A 20,133-nucleotide genomic window follows, 5' to 3' on the forward strand; every position below is an offset into this window, starting at 1 on the left:
TAAATGTAAAGACTGGCTGCTTTCCCCTTAAGACCAAGACAAGGAGGTCAGCTCTCACATTACTTCTATTTAACACTGAAATGAAGGTTCTAGCCAGAAAAATTAAACAACACAAAGAAAAAGCATTCATACTAGCAATGAAGAAATAAAATTATTTGTATTCACAGATGGCATGATCTGGTACACAGAAGATCCTAAGGAATCCACTATAAGAATAAAAAAGTTCAGGAAGGTTGCAGGATACAAAATCAATACACAGAAATCAATTGTGTTTCTATACACTTGCAATGAAAACTGACAAAGTTAAGAAAACAACTCCAGCAATTGCACTACTGCGTATTTACCCTAAAGATACAAATGTAGTGATCCAAAGGGGCACGTGCACCCGAATGTTTATAGCAGCAATGTCCACAATAGCCAAACTATGGAAAGAACCTAGATGTCCATCAACAGATGAATGGATCAAGAAGATGTGGTATATATACACAATGGAATACTATGCAGCCATCAAAAGAAATGAAATCTTGCCATTTGCGACAACATGAATGGAACTAGAGCGTATCATGCTTAGCGAAATAAGTCAAGCAGAGAAAGACAACTATCCTATGATCTCCCTGATATGAGGAAGTGGTGATGCAACATGGGGGCTTAAGTGGGTAGGAGAAGAATCAATGAAACAAGATGGGATTGGGAGGGAGACAAACATAAGTGACTCTTAATCTCACAAGACAAACTGAGGGTTGCTAGGGGGAGGGGGGTTAGGAGAAGGGGGATGGGGTTATGGACATTGGGGAGGGTATGTGCTTTGGTGAGTGCTGTGAAGTGTGTAAACCTGGCGATTCACAGACCTGTACCCCTGGGGATAAAAATACATGTTTATAAAAAATAAAAAATTAAAAAAAAAAAAGAAAAAAGAAAACAACTCCATCCAAAATGCTATCAGAAAGTATAAAATACTTGGGCATAAATTTTTAAAAAGAAGCATAAACCTTAAACTGTGTAAATGTATGCAAAAATCGTTGAAAAAAAAGTAAAGACCTAAATAAATGAAATCCGATGTTTTATGGATTGGAAGACTGAACACTATTAAGATGGTAATGGTACTTAATCTGATCTATAGGTTCAAAGCAATCCCTATCATAATCCCAGTTGACTTCTTTATATACATTGATAGGCAGATGTTAAAATTCACATGGAACTGCAAGGGACCCAAAATAGCCAAACAATCCTGAAAAAGTATAAACTAACAGAATTTATACTTCCAAACTTCAGAAGTCACTACAATGTAATAATCAAAATGGTGCTGTATTAGAAGGAAGGAATATCAATGGACTAGAATTGAGAGTCCAGAAATAAATCCATACATTTATGATCAACTGATTTTCAACAACAGTGCCTAGACCATTCAATGGGGGTAAACAAATGGCTAGGACCACTGGATAGCTAGATGCAAAAGAATCAAGTAGGACCTTTACTTCATACCACACACAAAAATTGACCTAAAAATGGATTAAAGGCCAAGACTCTTAGAAGCAAACACAGAATTTTCATTATTTCAGGTTTGACAATGAACTCTTGGATATGACACCAAAAGCACAAGCAACAACAAAAACAAAAAAAAATTTGAATTTCACCAAAATTTAAAACTCTTGGGTTAAAATAGGTTAAGGACTGCACTGTGATTACCAACTAAACCTTGAGAGTCTAGGAATCTTACATGCCTATGAAACTGAGTGTCTCCTAATTCCAAGGCACAAATATACTACACCGTTTCAGAGCTTTTTGGCTGCACAAGGACCTCTCTACCTGACGTGCCCACTATCTACTACTCTGCCTGGCATCATCTCCCTATTTATTCTTCCTCTGTGAAGTGATTCAAGAATTAGTAGCTTCAGTCTCTGCTCTTCTGGCAAGCCGACCAAGAGCTAAGAGCATAATACCTGGAACCAGCATGACTGAGCTCAAACTTCACTTTACCACTTAAATGTACCACCTTGTCAAGTTTCTCAACCACTTTCCCTCAGTTCTCTCATCTAGTGAAAGGGGGTAATTCTTTTTCCCAGGCTTGTTATAAGGATTAAATGAAATCATATATAACATGTAATATGCTTCCCCAGCACTGGGTTATTACTTCTATCTCAATCTATTGATGGTATCATATTTGTTTTGTTTACCTGAATCTTCCCCTACCAGTCCCTGAGCCTCTCAAAGGTGTTAAGTTTATTATTTCTTTCATATTCATAGCATTTAATGCAGTGCTAGGCAGTACAGTAAGGGGCCGATGAGTGAATGAAAAATAAAAACTACTAGCCCAGCAAAGTCAATGATCATTGAAACCACGCTTTCAATATAAAAATCAGACCACATGGTTGATGAGTGTACTAGACCTGACTATCTAAGAGCAGGCCTGCTCTGGAAAATCCAGACTATCTGACTGCCAGAATGATCTAGAAAGAATCCAAATGCTCAGCAGTTAAATCAGTTACATAAACGATAGCATTAAAACACAGAGGACTGGGGCACCTGGTTGGCTCAGTCCATCAAGCATATGCCTTTGACTCGGGTCATGATCCCAGGGGTCCTGGGATTGAGGCCCACGTCAGGTTTCCTGCTCAGCAGAGAGCCTGCTTCTCCCTCTCCTTCTCTCTCTCTCCAATAAATAAAACCCAAAACAAAAACAAAAATAAACAACAACAAAAACAACCAGGATCTTATATAACCATAACAGGAGTCATCTGTTGACACCTGAAAGAGTCTGGACAAAACACTAAGCAGAAAAACAGAGCAGAATAATATGCATGAAAGGATTACAGAGCTGGTCAAAGAATGATAATCAAAGAGAACAGACTTTATGTGTATCTAATATCACAGAAGGAAAGAATATTTCTATGTTTTAAATTTTGATTCTAAAGACAATTTTTTTAAAGATTTTATTTGTTTATTTGACAGAGAGAAAGTACATGCCTACATGCAAGTGGAACAGCAGGCAGAGGGAGAGGGACAGGGAGAAGGAGGCTTCCCACTGAGCAGAGTGACATGGGGCTCAATCCCAGGACACTGGGATCATGACCCGAGCCCAAGACTGTGATCAGCCAACTGAGCCACCCAGGGGCCCCTAAAGACAACTTAATCCACAAAGAAAATAATGCTTATAATGCCTTTACACAAGAAACAAGGTAAGTGGAATAGAGATTCCGAAAGTTTTAATCCCTTACATAAGACTCAGTGAAAAGGATCACATTTCTCCATTACTATAACTCTGAATAGATAAGTTTCCTGATAAGAAAAAAATCCAGATATGCCCCTCACGGTCAATTCTCTTATTTAATAAGTAAACTTATAAGGCCAGGCATCTGTTTCGGTCATGTCTGGGACAATCAACAGTTTGATTAAATTAACCAAAGTTCTTCCTAAGTATGTCTTCTCCTTTCCATACAATTAAACGAAATCCAAATTGTATATATTTGTCCACAAAAAATAAAGGTCTTCAGCAAGTTTTTCATTCATTTCTCCTTGAAACAGTTCCTCTCAAAATTACAGCCCAACTCAGGAAAAAAAAAAAAAAGAGAGAGAGATCGTATACTTGCAAGAGATAGTATACTTGCTCAAAGAACAGATCCTATGCTTTTCACTTTAATCGGCTTATTTTATACATATGTACTCACACAGATATATACACATCTGCATATATATATACCTATACACACACCAGAGGAAAATTAAGTAATGAATGCATCTTTTCAGTTATCTTCATATAAGTTACTAAAACAGGACCCCAATAATCTGGAGATGATGACTACTCTAACGATTCTAAAAAACAAAATATGTACTTCCATCCTTCTATGCCATCAACTTTCCCTAGATTAACATAGGAATGGGAGCACCTGGCTGGCTCAGTAGACTGACCGTCCAATTCTTGATTTTTTAGGTCATGATCTCAGGGTTGTGAGACTGAGCTCTGTACTGGGTATGGAGACTGCTTAAGATTTTCTCTCTCTAGGGCGCCTGGGTGGCTCAGTTGGTTAACCAACTGCCTTTGGCTCAGGTCACGGTCCAGGAGTCCCAGAATCCAGTCCCGCATCAGGCTCCCAGCTCCGTGGGGAGTCTGCTTCTCCCTCTGACCTTCTCTCCTCTCATGCTCTCTCTCAAATAAATAAATAAAGTCTTTAAAAAAAAAAAAAAAAAAAGATTTTCTCTCTCTAACGTCTCCCTCTGCCCTTCCCCCATTGTCTCTGAGCTCTCAAATAAATTAAAAAAAAAAAAAAAAAAAGCAAAGGCATTATCCCTGAATACCACTTAACAAATAACCTTCCTTAAAAACACAATTCAACAGTCTAAACACAATAAACTTAAAACTGGTTTCCAATTTTGAGTAAGAATTTATCCTCACCTACTTCATAAATACTCTTGCCCAAAGAGCAATCTGTCAACACATGTAGTTTAAATCATTAACTACAACAGCACCAAATCATTACTATAATCAGCATGTAAATTTCATGAAGGCGCTGATTGTGTCCTTTTAAGCACTTTAAACAACATCCAGTACAAGGAAGCTTATTAAATATTTATGATGTTTAATAAAAATAAAATGCCAAAACAAAAGTCTTTGTTATTCAGCTTGGCTGCCATGTATAATATAACCACTGATCATTATCTATTTCTCCAAGAGCAATTATAAGAAATCGAAAACAAACCCCATTCAGATTAGAAATTCTGTCTCCTCTGTCCAAGAATACAGTTTCATTTTTGCATCAGAAAGAAACTAGTAGGCCTCCAGCAGAGAGCATGCAAAATGCAGATTGTTGTGGTGCTTAACCCAAGCATTTATGCATTGTTTACTACTATATTTCATGCACATTTTTGGAGATATTTGCCTTACCTTTCCCATTTTGCCACGTAGTATACCAAGATAAAGTCAGGAACGACGTGATAAATGCTAAAACAGTAGCTACAGTTCCATTTCGGAGCCTCATCTCATTTCACCATCACACTGGTTCATATGTTTATGATGATAACCAAAACAGTTCTCTTTCTAATCCTGAAGTCAACTGAATCCAGTACTCCTGGCTCGGGGCCAATAAAAACAATCAATAAGAGAGGTTCATTTCAGATGCTCTGCAGAAGGAGCCCAGCAGCAACACCATTCATAATTGCAATTCTGGATTGTCTTCACAGTCGTCATAGGCTGCTGTCTCAGGCTTCTTTCTTCCTGTTCAGGGGAAAAAGAGAAAGGAAAACTTGTTCAATAATGCAAAATACTACTTTCTTCATTTATCACTCACCATTATGAACAAACTTTTGGCTGGGCTAATCCCCAGCTACCAAGATTATACCCGCATCTAAACAATTCATTTAATATACTAGAATCATACGATGTTTCTCCTCCAGAAAAAGAGCTTCAAACTATATTCCCTCCTCCTTGATTCGGTTTTGTCTGCAAAAAAAGAAAGTTATGGCTCATTATTTAAAGGGAGAGGTTGTGGGGCTCATTAAACAAATAGGAAGCCACAGATTTGAAGCTGATTAACTCTGAGGATCATGCAACGGGTCCTACGTAACAAAATCATCATACTCCTCCATTTTCCTCTTGCAAAATAATAGTCAATGTTTTGAAAACTTTAAGAAAAACTGGGAGACTACAACATACAAGCATCAAAAAACCTGGGCTCTAGCTCCAGCAACATCATTATATATAGGACTTCAGGTGTGCCACTGATTTAGGCCTTGTTTCATCCATAAAACAAGCAAACCACCTGGCCTGGCTCCACTTCTAGAACACAAATAATGTTTATAAACCATAGAAAAGTCACAGTGATTATTGCCATTTATCATTATCATAAAAGAAATGTAGTTTTTCAGGTGAGTAACCTGCTCCCAAGGTGTCAACTGGGAATACGAAAAGGCATTTAGGAAACGAAGCAACCCAACCAGAACACTGTAGGACCTAGGACCTCGTTCTGCTTTCACTCAGAAAATCTGAACATCAAATTCAATCAAGTCCTTATGGGTACTTAAGTATACTCACCTAGCATTTAATAGGTTCTCCATAAATGTTAATTGTGTTAAAAAATAAAAGCAAACCAAACAAACAAAACTGCAGCCAGCCACGGGTTTGGTCTGCATTATGCATAGCCAGTCTCTTTCCCTGGGGGCATGTCAGGCACTCCAAGATGTTCACGGATTCCCAGTGACCTCAAAGGGACCACAAGATGCACTTGGCAACATACTGAGACACACTGTACTGGGGTAAGTTAATGCACTTCCAAAAATGCCTCACAAGCCCCAGGGACAATTCCCTTGGCTACAAAGTATGGCTGATTAAAGTAGCCATTGGCAGGCAATTCAGAAACCACCATGTCAGCTACAGTTGTAAAACTGAACATAGTGACTAGAAATCCCCCCTAGACTAAGGGATAGTACTGATGGTAAGAATGACACTCTACAAGGCACTGAGTGTTTCCTATGCAACCACTATATGCTTTAAATCTTCAACAAAACCCTAAGAGGCAGACCTTTTCTTTAACTGAAGTATAATTGACACACAATGTCACATTAGTTTCACATTAGTTTCACATTAATAATGCCTGCCTGAGACAGGCATTATTAAACTGGAGAGGGAACACTAATCTGTAGGACTTCAAAGTTCAAGCGCTTACCTACTGCCCTTTGCCTTTCAAACTAGGCCACCTGCACCTTGTAAGAATGAAGAGAAGGGCAAGGGCCACTCCCAGTCTAGAGCACCTTCCTGAGGTATTAACTTCACCCAACAGTGTGTGAATTTCAAAAATTTTCTCTTTTATAATGAATATGTATTTACTAGGAAATAAGCTGCAAAATTCATAGGAAATTTCTGAGTTTAAACCTAAAACTTTTTTTAAAATTTTTTATTTTTTAAAGATTTTGACAGAGATCACAAGTAGGCAAAAAGGCAGGCAGAGAGAGAGAGGGGGAAGCAGTCTCCCTTCTGAGCAGAGAGCCCGGTGTGGGAGATCCCGGGACCCTGGGATCATGACCTGAGTAGAAGACAGAGGCTTAACCCAGGCGCCCCATAAACCTAAGACTTTAAACAAATTTCTCACTTCCTGTAACCTCTAGCTAAGCACCCCTCCCCCACCACACACACATCCAAGCATGTCTTCTAACCCTCCTTAGCCAACAGCTCTCACTGTGGCATCATATTCTGGAAGCACTGAACCCCTCTACTTCCTTGCTTCTTCTTACTATCTGAAAACAAGGAACTCCAAAGATATTCTCAGAAGTTATCACTATTTTCTACAACCAAAGTTATTCATCTTCTATAGTTAAGACAAGTTAACATCAAACACGCTCACATTGATGGTTTAGATTTTAAAATCTTTGTGGTGAAATCCTACAATTTGTACTAAATTCCTTAAAGTGCCTAATATATTGTCTTATATTAATAAGCACCCTAATAATGAGTTCTGATTATAAAAAGAGATGTGATAACTCAGTGAATTATATAATACAGAATTACAATCCTGGTGCAACATTATATAAAAATGCATCTAGCTTTCTGTTGCTACATACTTAGCTGCACCCTACTTCAGGAAGAATTTTGTCCTAGTTAAAGATCTAAAAGTATACAGGTTATTAGAATAAACATCCAATTAATAATTATGGGGAAGTAAAGAAGAAATCATAAAGGATATTTTTAAATAGTTTTATTAAATACAAAAAACGCCCATATGATAAAATTCAATATTAACACGTAGAGACAGTAAAAGTGAATGACTTCAAAAGTCAAAGTAAGCTATAGATATGCTATTAATAATATGCAAAGAATATACCAAATATGAAAAAATTAGATCCAGGAAGCCATTAAGCTCTGGTTTGAAGAAGATACTTAACAATTCTACTAACAAATAAGACCTAAAATTCTGCAGGAGAAATATAAGAGCACTTTACTCAGTAAGAATGTAGTAGTACATTTTAATTAGGGTTTCCAAACTAATCAAATATAACTGTACAGTACAACTGAAGACTCCAGACTAAAGCAAAACTAGTGATCTCTATGATCTTCAACCAGGAGAAGCAGTCAGGCTGGACAGCCAAGAGCCCTCTGGACTGACTGACTACCTAAAGCAAGAAACAAATTGTGTCATTATTTTTATCGGTATCCACATTTGCAAAAATTTCAACCTAACACCTTAATACTCTCTGAGATTATCACTTAATGTATCCGAATCTTTAACAATAAAAAATGTGATAGCTAAAACTTTCAATCATCTTCTTCACCCTCCCAAAGACATATGGAACTTCAACTCAAGACCGCAAACTGAAAAACCTGTTTTATTTGACTGTTCTATTGTTTTATTATTGGATACAAAAACCTTAATTTAAAGTGTTTTCTGAACTATTCAATACATTTTATGGCTGAGAACACTTTGCTGAACACTTGGCATATTCCCTCATTATTCCATAGACAGGACAGAGGTGCCTTAAGACTGAAAGGCAGAAGCATGAAATCCATGACGTAAGCTATATAACTTTATACAAATTATGTAAAAATTCATTTTAAATTTATCAAAGGTTTAATACTTTTCATTAACACAGCTTACATAATTTCACTGTCCAGCACGTTTTTGGATTTACAAGTGTGGACTAAAGAATCCCATGCCACGATAAGCTGCTAATAAAACTATTTTTTTTAACATTCAGAAAACGAAAGATAAACCACAAAAGGCATTATCTGATTCTAAATTTAGGTTTTATATTCCACCAAACGACGCTATCATTATCTTTCATGAGAATTCGTCCGAGAGCAAAAGCAGAACAGCAAAATACATGAAAAGCATTAAAAACATACATTATGTCTGCTTATATTTCGCAATTCGGACTGTAAGCAAATAAACGGGCTCAGGAGAAACACACGCTGCGAGAAATAAAAGCGGGCGCGCAAGTGGTATGACTGCCAGCTCATAAAACACGCCTCAGAGGTGTCACCTGGTACACTTTGTGTGCAATCACCCAGACCCAATCTAAGGGTCCCACTTGCAGCTTCCTCCTTCAGGGCAACTGGGGCCTGGGGGGATGGCGGACCCGCACACCTTCACTTTGTAGAAATATTCGCGACGACCGCTGCACACCGCCTCCGCCACGGCGGGAGCACCCCTGCCTCCATGCCCCGCACCTCCTGGCCCCCACCCCACCTGCCCCCGGCCCCGTAAAGGCGCCCACCCCCGGGCCGGTGAGGGCCCTGGGGCGGCCCGGTCCCGCGGACAACTCTCCCTTCCTCCCAGTACCCCCTAAGCCCGCACTTTCCTCCACTTTGCCCCGAAGTCGACGAGCCCCGCCGCGCCGGGGAGCGCCGGGAAACGCACCAGGCGCCCTGCCGGCCACAGCTAGAGCGCGCGGCACCAAGGGGCTGTAGCGGCGGCGGCGGTGGCGCTGGGCTGACCCCACGACCAGGGCGCCCCGGCCCGCGCCCCGCCCCGAGGCCCAGCCAGCGCCCCGAGCCCGCCCCGCAGCAGCCGGAGACGCGAGCTCCCGGTCGGGCCGCGGCGCGGGTAGCTCCGTTACCAGCAGGTGGATCTCCCGCGACCCCGGCGCCTCGGAGCCCAGCAGCCGGCACCGCCCCTCCATCCCGCGCCCCTCCGCGCAGCCGCCCTGCGCCCCAACCTCGAGGCCGCCCGCGCGCCGCCGCGAGCCGCGAGCCGCGAGCCCCTCACCCGCCGCTGGTGCTGCCAGTTCTGCCGCGGCCGCCGCCGAGGCTGCTGTGGCCGCCGCTGCAGCCGCTGCCGCTGCCGGGTGCCCCGCCTCCCCAGCGCGACTCCGCCCCCGCCGCTGGAGCGCCGCGGCCGCCCCGCCCCCCGGCCCCGCCCGCGACCCCACCAGCCATTGGCCGCCGGTGCTGCGCGCCCTCCACTGGGCGCCCCCGCGCGGCAGAGCCGCTCGCGTCAGTGGCCTGCCCGGCTGTCATTTAGGGGCGCCGACTCGCAGCTACATAACTCTCCTGAGATCCCTTTCCTCCCCCCTGCATTTAATGTCACGGCGAGGTCTGGCTCTGCGTCTTGGTCTCCGGTCCCAGGCTCCCAGAGCTTGGCTTCTCCGCGCAGCCGCCCCCCCAACCCCCCGCGCCCCGCCAAGCCACATCTGGCTTTAATCCTCCCCGGCGTGTGCAGAGGCAGCTCAGACTGCCAACGGAAGGCCCCAGGGAACCCTCGGCCTCAGCCTGGGCGCACGACCCGACCACCCTGGGCTTCCTCAGTCGGAGCCCCTGGCCCCAGCTGCAAGTTCCATTCCTCGGTCATCCGGCCTGGGCAGCATTCCTGGCGACAGGTCCCGGGGGCAGGTCCCAGGGGCAGGTCCCTCTCCAAACCAACAATAGCTTCCGAGGCCCAGCAGTTCCAGGACATCAGCGATTGTCTCTGACCTTCGCAGCATCCCCAGCGATAGGCATCCCTATCTCCAATTTACGGGGACTCAGAAGGAAGGACTGGCATAAACATAGGAAGAAAAAATACAAGGTTTAAAGGCAGATCGTTTGCGTGCCAAAGCCTTTGATTTTACCACTGCATCACATATCCTGCCCCTTTCTCCTGGGCCCCATGTTCTAATCTTTCACCATGTCAAGTTAACCAACTAGGTAATCGTCTATAGAAAGCCTGAGTGGTCCACCTCTCTTTTGCTTAGTGTTCATATGTATTATGACTTGTGTTAATAGTAACTACCATTGAGCACATCATCTTTTGGTTATACCAAAGATGTCTCATTTTAACCATTACCATAATCCTCACAACAGCCCTCCAAGTTAACATTTACAGGGAACTACCAGCCAAAGATCAAGGGAACATCCTTCTTCCTGCCAAGCTCCCAAAGTAATAAGTAGTTTCTTTTTAGAAATCCATAATCTAAAAATTCAAAACTCTTAAGAGACAAACCTCAATCAGAATCGTTCCCCGCCCCCAGCAAAATTCCTTTCTTTTGTCTCAAGATAGTGGTAATTAATAATCAGCTATGACATGCATGGATTTCTTAGTTCTTCCATGGTGATATTTCTCTCCATGACTGTTGAGCTGTTTTTAAAGGTCCAGGAAGACCTACATGATTCTTTCCTCTCATGGTTCTCCCTCAATTCAGGGGGAGTAGACAAAAAGGCTCCTCCACTACCCAGCACCATGAACATAACTTAAGCATGACAGCCATGACATCGAATGACAACTTTTCTCTCTGCCTTGGGGGCCGGAGAACCAGATTTCCTGTGTTCTATGACAAAGACATTTCCTTGTAGCAAGCTGACAATAAGATTTCCAGATGTAAGCATTAAAGACTGAGGCCATTCTAGGATACAACCTTTGAGACACTGCTTGATACATGTTGCTGAAAATATCTTTTGGGAATGGAAAATCCTAGACCTTATTATACATTGCTCTTAATGACAGACTAGCCTTTTGCAAACAGAGAAAGCTCTGCCATTTGACAGATGATGGGGAAAGCCACCAAGCCATGCCCACAAGATTGGCCAAAAGACCGTGTACCTGGGTAGCTACTATTCTTATTTTACAGAGGAAGAAACTGAGGCTCTGAGAGATTAATTTAGCAGCTGCAAATAGTAATTTAGGCAACTAGTAAATAACAGAACCAGAATTCACATCCAAGTCTGTTGGATTCCAGAGCCCCTACATCATTCCACCACACCAACTCTCTGTTTGAGTCTTTAGCAACTGACAAAATTTTGTTGAATGGATGAATATCAAAAAGATAAGTTTCTCTCCACTTTCTCCATCTTTTTCCCTCGCACGAAGAGACAGAAATGAAAGCATTCACAAACATTCTGTAGAGGAATATGTCAGAGGAGAAAGGAAAGCCTGGAAGGCCAAGTTTCAATTGCAGACTCAATGGTCTTATTCAGGAAGGTGGCAGGAACTCCCCCTGGACACTGGTTAGTGGCAAAACCTATAGCAAAAGACGGAAAGCAAGCAGAAAAAAAAAAAAAAAAAAAAAAACCCAACTGCCTTCCTTTTGGGGCCTTTCTGATGATATGTTGCTTCTCTATCTGTCAGCAGAAGGGTAGGTTTGGGAAGAAATTTGGCCCTACAGTTAGTCATCACTAACCATTCACATTTTAGCTCAGGAAAATCTGGATTTCAATTCATTGTCCTAAAAACTGGAATGACATGGAATATGGGCCTCCAAAGCGTAGGTCATAATTGGTTGCTCATTTGTCCTAACTTTGCAGAGCACAGGATCCTGGATTTTCCAACTACATCTGTGGTATCTGTTTAATAAAGGCAGTCATGCCAAGCCCCACTGAGTCCTCTTTTTCTTATCTTTTCCATGATGATTCCCTCTTTTATTCCCTCTTTGTTGCTTCTCTACTGTGCAGTTTCTTTTTGCCTTCTCCAGGCCTTTAGTTCAGAGTCAGTGGAAATAAGAGAAGTGTTTAGGCAAGAAGTTCTGCCTGTAACTTCACTGATCTGGATTCTGTCCCTAGCATCTTTCCACATTTTCTGAGGGCCTAGGAGGTGCAGAGGTAGCCAGCATCTAACCACAGGGCCATCACACACTACTGGGAGAGGTAAGTAAGGAATTAAACCCCAAGATACTGCCACAAGTTCAAGGTACTAGGACAGAAGATAGGATGGGGCCACCAGTCAGATTCTCAGGACAGGGAAGGCCTCCTGGAGATAACATGGGAGCTAAAGGCAGAGTCCACACCAAAGCTAATCTTTTCCCTTTATTGCTTTGAGGGGGCATAGTTATTGGTGGGGCCACACCTACAGTAATCAACTTCTAAGAAATGAAGCAAGTCATCTTTAGTTCTCTTCAACCCTGGTCCCCTCCAATTGCATCATATACGAACATTTATAATTGTTGTGATTCTGGAGCACCTGGGTGGCTCAGATGGTTAAGCCTCTGCCTTTGGCTCAGATCACCATCCCAGCATCCTGGGATTGAGCCTGCCTTGGGCTCCCTGCTTCTCCTTCTACCTGCCACTCCCCCCCTGCTTGTGCACTCTTGCACTTTCTCTCTCAAATAAATAAATAAAATCTTTTAAAAATAAATAAATGTTGTGATTCTGGTTTGTTGGCTACTCACTTAAATGGGATCATTTTTCAATTATAAAGGCTTCAAGAGGAATCGCCCCAGGAGGTCCTTCCTGGCTCCTATAGATCTAGCAGGAACCCTCTCATTTCTCATGGTAAACAGTGTGCTCTATCACTTTTAGTCTAGAAGCTACAGAAAAACTAGGGCCAGGATGGGCAGTAAAAGCTTATGTGTTTTCAGACACAGTATCCAAACTGTTTCTGCTGTGTAATGAGACACAGGGACCAAGAAATTAATGAAACAATTCAAATAGAACCAGCCTATTTAATATGCAACTCTAGGTAGGCATGAAGTTTCAGCCAGCTGGACAACAGAGAGCTAAATGATTTTTACTTCATTTTTACAATTCCTCCTCACACCCTTGCTTATCCTGATGTGAGAGAAACCTTGAAAGAGGCCTTTCCACTTCATTCACATTCACATTGTTGGGGTAGAGGGGTCTATCCCATTATTCAGACAAAAACCGACATGGGCAGCTATGTAATTTTGGAATTGGGGGTCCTCACCATACTTAAATGCTGTGGTCGGTGCCACTTGTGTATGTGTACAAGCCATTGCTAAAATTGTTCAAGAAAACCCCAAAAGAGGATCCCACCACCTTACTGAGAAAGGGCTCCCTTCCAGGCATTGTTAGAACAATCGGCAATGCCCCGTGGCAGGGAAAGTCTCTGCCAAGAGTGTTTAGAAGGATTGGAGGGATCACTCCCTTTTTAGCCACACCATTAAAGCTGACTCACTGGTTTTATTATATTTGATGTATACTCTGAAGGTACGAAGGAAGAGAATGGTGAGCCAGAGAATTACAGAGCTTTGGGGATATTTTTTTTCCTTTCTTTTTCTTCCTCTGTAAATTTGGTAATTGTAAAAGATGTTGGGTCAACAGCCTTGTGTCTGAAATCCATCCATGTGTAACACCAAATCCAGCAGTTCAACTGTGCTACTCTATCCATTCCTTTCAAACAGGATAAAAACCTCTACTCAAAAAATACATGCAGGACCATTACTGCCCAGTATCAGGCCATTTGGAGCTATGGATAGCTGGACAACATAATCATTGTCACCTTTTTCATAACAACCAGTATTTCTTGCCCCTCTCTTACAGGGGTGGTTTACCGCCCTACAAGCAGGTGGGTGTATCAGCCAGGCACCAATCAGAAAAGAAAAAAAGAAACAATTCTAGGTATTTTGCACAGAGGAACTAATACTCGGGAGATGGGTTGCAAAGGTGTTGGGAGGACAGAAAGAAGAAAGAAAAGGGTAAAGAGCAGAAAGAAAGCCGGATGGTTACCCAAGGATCCTGGGTTGCTGGTGCCTCCAGGGTGGACACTGGGAGCTTGCATCTGCAGCTGCACTATTGGTTCTAGAACCCTAAAAACATACTGCCTCCGCATGGGGGGCTGGAGACAGGAATCACCCCACCCCTTTAGCTCACGCAGCTGTTGCCAACAACCTCCAGCAACCCTTGGTCTCAGAAGCGGGAGGCTTTTCGCTTGTCTGTGCCTTCTCATCTCCAACCACGGTCTCCTCTTGGCAAATGCTACTGGGAAGCCTCAGGGAGCCTTGGGAACGGCCCCTCCCAGCTCCAGCCTCTCAGGGCAGAGGACACAAAGGCAGCACGGGTGAGGCTAGAGACCGGGGTAGATAACCAACCCAGTGTCAGAATAAAAAGCCATGTCAGGCATTCTGTGAAGCGAAACCAGAGCTTGTCCTGGAAACTTGAGGGACTGGAGAACTGTATGCCTGTCAGATCTTTCCACTCCAGTGGGGTTCACACAAACTCTAGAAAACACAGTTCACATTCACATTGCTCTTAAGAGAGACTGTTCATGTGTCTTATGGCAGCCATCAAGACCTGTCACTAGTAAAGAGACTGTGCTATCAGACAAGGCCATATTCAGCCCTTACGTGAGTAAAAGTTTGGAAGATGCCGAATTGTAAAATGCGGTCTCATCCCCCCCCCCCCCGGGTGTTCGGTTTCTGGCTGGAAGAACACCCACAGCTCTCCTAGTCTAACACCCATTTGCCACAAGAGCCACATTCTCCCTGCCCCCGCCTCAAGCTGAGCCACGCCATCCTGAACGGCTCCCTGCCTTCCACAAAGGGGCACAGGCGGTCTCCTCTGGCGACTCATTCCCTGTCCCCCTTCCACCACCCTCGGTGGCCAGCTAACATCCTCAGCGAGATTCAGCTTGCTGCCACTTCCTGGGAAGCCATTCCTTACCTACGAGCCTGGGAGACAGACCCACGGCACTCCCGTCTCCACTCCTACATATGGATTCATCGCTCTGTAGCATTATCCTAAGTTTCAAAGCTGGTGTTAGTTGGAGGAAGGGGAAGCTTTGGCCCCTCTTGGCCTTTAAAGTGATTGGGTCAGATCTGACGCAGCTGGAGCCCTCCAGCTACAAACAACCCCGGGGCCATGAAGAATGTTATCATTTTCTCTGTGTTTTTTTAAGTGAAAAAAAGGTGGGCTGCCAATATCACCGTCTGCTGACTCATTCATTCATTCACTCAGCTATTACGCTCTTCAGGGCTGGGACCATCTCACTAAGCAATGTGGGACGGGCCCGAGGGAATTACTCTGCACGTGTTTGTTGATGGAATGGAGGGTTTCGTGGAACAAGATACACTTGCTCTGAGTCTTTAAGAATAGGTATAGGGGAATTGGACAGGTGTAGGGAAAAAAGAAGCATTACAAGAGAAGAAGCACACACAAATACACACACACAGAGGGCAGTGCACACTGGTTATTCATGGCACCTGGGCAGGAGTGGGTGAACAGAGGCATTGGGGAAAATATGGCAGGTTATGGAGAAGAGTGCAGGAGAGTCCCAGCCTCGGGCTTGGGTAAGAGGAAAGCGCGGAAGATTTCGGAATTGAAACGCAATGTTACAAAGCAAATATTCAAGGGTAGAGAATCAGACCATTGACACCAGCAAGAGAATTGCTGTAGTATTTTTACCTGAATTTAAGAAAATGAATCTTAGGATTATCAAACAGGTATTTTCTGAACTGCTACTCTTGGGCCCATCTGTGTACTCTGCTAGAGGCACTTAGTAAATATTTACTCATTGCTTTGGTTGTGCTTCCTACTTTAAATTTTACATTGGTCTAGGATCAAAATCACAAGGTTTATGAAAGGCTGAAGAATGAAGAAAGAAGTTTCTCTTCAGTAAGTAAACATTCTAATACTGGCGTCTCAGACACAACCAAAAATACAATATCACTTCAGAAATGAACTATTGTGACAACTAAGGCATCTCTTCAGAGGAAAGAGTCTTCCAGAATTCTGAACACTCCATTTAATACACTTCTTCATAGTCATGTTCATAATGACTTTGGGGAGGTAGAGACATTGTAAGCAATCGAGAGTGTCTTCTGAATACAAAATCTTGGTACACAGAGGTACCAGTAAGACATTCCAAGACAATCACAGCGGAGTGCTTTGTAAAGCTAATTTTTAAAATATTTTCTACAGAACTTTTGGATAGCCACTGTTCTGTGTCCTTAACGCACGCTGATTGATAGTATATACTGTAAGAGTGAACTGCCTGTGGCTCTCTGCATGGGAAGGAAGTGGAGGAGCAAGTTTCCACTCACACCGTGGAGGCAAGAGGGGGTGTCAGCAAGGACTTCCCAGTTTAGGGGACAAGAGAACAGCTCGAACAGGTACAAAAACTTGAACACAGTTGAGTTTGAGCACAAAGGCCTCCTCCTAGGGGAACTCAATTCTGGTACAAATTGGGTCCTGTTCCTTTTCCCCTGGGCCCCCAGGGCTGGTTCATTGCCTTGTGCTATGGTCCAGCCAGCTGGCCTGGCTTTTCCTCAGATGTTGACTTCTTTCACCATCTGAATAATTGCCATATCCTTTCATGGCGGGGAACATTTTATTCCTGTCGTTCTCCTCACAAGGGCTCCACAAGTTAAATGTATTGAGTAAGCATTTCCCTAGTTTATCCAGTAATACACAGACATACAGATAGACAGAGGCATATACAATCAAAAGTTCTGACTCGCAGCAATGCGATGGCCAGCTCAGAGATGGCTAGCCATTAACTGACAAGCTGGTGTCCCAGGATACAGGGCCCTCACACATGGACCCTCCCGTATTTTTACACTGGCTGGAGACCAACAGAACTCATCAAATCTCTTCTCTGAAGGGCTCTGAAACAAAGATGTGCAGTGACAGGGCAGAAACAGAAAGACAGAGGATGGAGTACACAGAAGCCATGAGAAAGAGGAAGCCAGAGGTAGAGGGGAAAGCAGAGAGAAGAGAAATGAGTTCATGAAAGGGTAAGAAGCAGCAGCCTGGCAGGGAAGCAGACTGAGCAGTGAGGCTTAGTCTAGTGCTGGACCAGCCAATCAGGCCAAGCCGCTGTGGGACAGGAGTGCCTACTGCGGGCAGGACAAGGACTTGAACTTGCCCAGGAGGCTGAAGGCTTGTTTCCTGCTCTTCTCAAAACTTCCCTTCACAGGACTTTTTAGGGAGGGCAGAGCAGAGAGTCAGGGGTTTGAGGAAGGCTGCCTTGTCTTCATAAGTAGGATTTGACTGTTTTTGTAAAGGACCATGAGCTCTTACGAGATCACATATCCACATGCAAATACAAAATCTCAAACATTCTGGAATCAAAGCCGTATTTTAGATTATCCACAGTTCACGTCATGTACTCCACTATTCCATTCCCCTGTCACCTGTGAGTTGAAAATAGTAAGTAATTATACTTATTTCCATTTTGAAATTTGAACTTAAGACAGTTGGGCATGGATTGAAAAGGGAGAGAGGCCAAGCTGCTGAAGCTCATCAAGGCAGCCAGAGATTCAACAAGGCCAAGATTGGATAAATGTGTGACTTATGGATGTCTTCATATAGAGGACAAAAATGATCTCTTTCTGATAATGATGATCATAATTTCCACATTCCATTCTTTTCCCCAAAACCCAAAACATGAGATCACTCAGATAAATCCTTTTGCATTTTGGAATTCATTAGAACTGCCTGTGTGGTATATTTTTTTTAATCAGCCTTCTAATTTTCAAACCTGAATCCTATCTCACTGGCCACATTTATGTTGCCATTCAACGGTAACAGAGATGATATTCAGAAGTACCAGGGAGTTGGACTCAAACTTCTAGCAGGATGTGGATTTGGCACTGTGGGCTTCTAATGAAAAAAATATAAGAACTGCTCCCAGCTAATGGAAAAATAAATTGGAACTATATTGGGAAGGTGCCCAAAGGAACTTGCCTCAAATGAGAATTGAGTTTTTATTAGAAAAATCAGATAAGAGTAAAAAAAATCCTCTGATCCCTCTAATTATCAAATGGTCCTTATAATTTATTGTTTCGTTGCCCTCTATAAAGGGATATTACACGAGTGTCTGTCAAATGTTCTGTCATTATGAAAGTCCCCTCTGTCCAGCAATGTGAAATAATTTCCCCTTTCAAATGAAAACTTCAACCTTGCAGTGAAAAGTACGTGTGCCAATTTCTGTAACGTCCAAGTGCTAAAGGAAAAGTCATCATCTTGGCCTCTGCAGAGAAAAACAAATATTTAGGAAGCTTCTTCCTCATTTTAGCGTTTGCCGTAGTTGCTATTTGGCTACACATCATATTTCTTTCCTCTTCAACAAATATTTACTGAGGGCTTACTGTGTTCTGGGCACCAAACACTGTGTGGCACACACAACTGAACACAGTTCTTCATTTTGTTTGGAGTCGGGGTAAGAGCAGGAATATAGCAAGAAATGAGGCTGCCCTGAAGACTGGTGTCTGAGGTCAGTTTCAGGGGGAGGAGACTGGGGGAGGACTTTGGGGCTAGCATAGGGAGTATGGACTTCTTTTGGTAGATAATGGGAAGTCACCAGATAAGTTTGAGATAGGCGGATTGGAGCTGTGTTCAGAACGTGTGTCCTGACCCTCCTGGTGGCAGCCTGCACTGTGGGGTGGAGGGGAGGGAGGGTGGAGCCTCTGGGCAAGCACAAAAGAACAAGAGAGAAGAGATGGCAAAAGTGGCATGGAGATTTTGAGCCCAGTGACGGGGCTGACAGTAGCATCTAAAACCAAAGCAGAAATTACAGAACTTCCATTCTGGCTCTGCTGAATCAGAGCTGTTAAGAGATACAGAGATGGAGCTCTTTGGCAGGAGTGGGAAATGAACATCAGACCTTAGGAGAAAGATCAAGTGATGCCAGCAAGATGGAGAGAAACAGGGGTGAGCAGAAGCCACGGGGTTTACCAGTTAGCTCATGGGCCACCTTCACCAGAGCCATTTCATTGGAGCAGTGTCCACAAGAGGCTCCAAGGCCATTTGCCCAAGATGAGTGGGTGGTCAGGAAGTGAAGGCAGTGAGTGTGAGCTACGCTTGACAGGGTGGAGAAAAGCCTTTCTGGTTTTCCTGATCAGATACATTTGAAGAGGAAGAAAAAGGAAATCTAATGGATGCATCATAGTTCATCACTGGCTACATCCTACTGAGCATTCCCTTTTAGATTTGCCAGCTTCATATTCCTAATCATGCCTTATGTCTCCGCTATTTTTCTATAGTTGCAAACAAGAATGAAGTAATCATAAATAGAGCATTCCCAGAGCATTTATTTACCCTCTGCCAGACATCACACTAAGAATTCTTGAAGTATTAGTTAATCTTCACGACAGCTATAAGGTTGAAACTCTGATTTTGCCTGTTACACACACAAGGAAACTGAGGCAAGAGACATTAAACAACTTGTGTAAATTCACACAACTAGGAAGTCACTGAGCTGAGATTCAGCCTGGGTGTCCTGCTGAAGTCTGTGTCTTTAGTTGATATGCTGGCCTCCCCCACCACTGCAAAGGTGTAAAAGGAGTCCTAGGAACTTTATAGAAGCTAAACAAAATCATAGAAAGCTTTCAAGTACTTACTGTATTTTGAGAGTGACTTGGGCTAAGTTCATCATCCCTGTTTCACAGCCAAGAGTTATACAGAGAACTTGAAAAATCTGCCAGCATCCTAAGCCTAGAATTGATGACTCTAGGAGGGAGGAGGAACCCAGAAGCCCCTTTGGTCAAGTGCTTTCTTCACTTAAA

At 43.3% G+C, this 20,133-nt stretch overlaps 1 protein-coding gene across 5 annotated transcripts in view; it reads right to left on the reverse strand.

The window, feature by feature from the left end:
* Positions 1 to 20,133, reverse strand: part of MGAT4A (alpha-1,3-mannosyl-glycoprotein 4-beta-N-acetylglucosaminyltransferase A) — a 156,139-nt gene that overhangs the window by 107,597 nt on the left and 28,409 nt on the right. The window contains exons 1-2 of one of the 5 annotated variants that reach the window (XM_059134701.1): positions 9,690 to 9,787; positions 4,880 to 5,209 (exon numbers count right to left, since the gene is read on the reverse strand). In XM_059134701.1, coding sequence (XP_058990684.1) covers positions 4,880 to 4,973 — 94 coding nt within the window. In that variant the 5' untranslated portion in view covers positions 4,974 to 5,209; positions 9,690 to 9,787. Of the gene's footprint in view, positions 1 to 4,879; positions 5,210 to 9,540; positions 9,560 to 9,639; positions 9,788 to 20,133 lie in introns of those variants that run through there. The other 4 variants (XM_059134704.1, XM_059134700.1, XM_059134702.1 and 1 more) reach the window with 4 other exon arrangements.

Source organism: Mustela lutreola, chromosome 9 (assembly GCF_030435805.1).
Source record: "Mustela lutreola isolate mMusLut2 chromosome 9, mMusLut2.pri, whole genome shotgun sequence".
NCBI lineage: Eukaryota > Metazoa > Chordata > Mammalia > Carnivora > Mustelidae > Mustela > Mustela lutreola.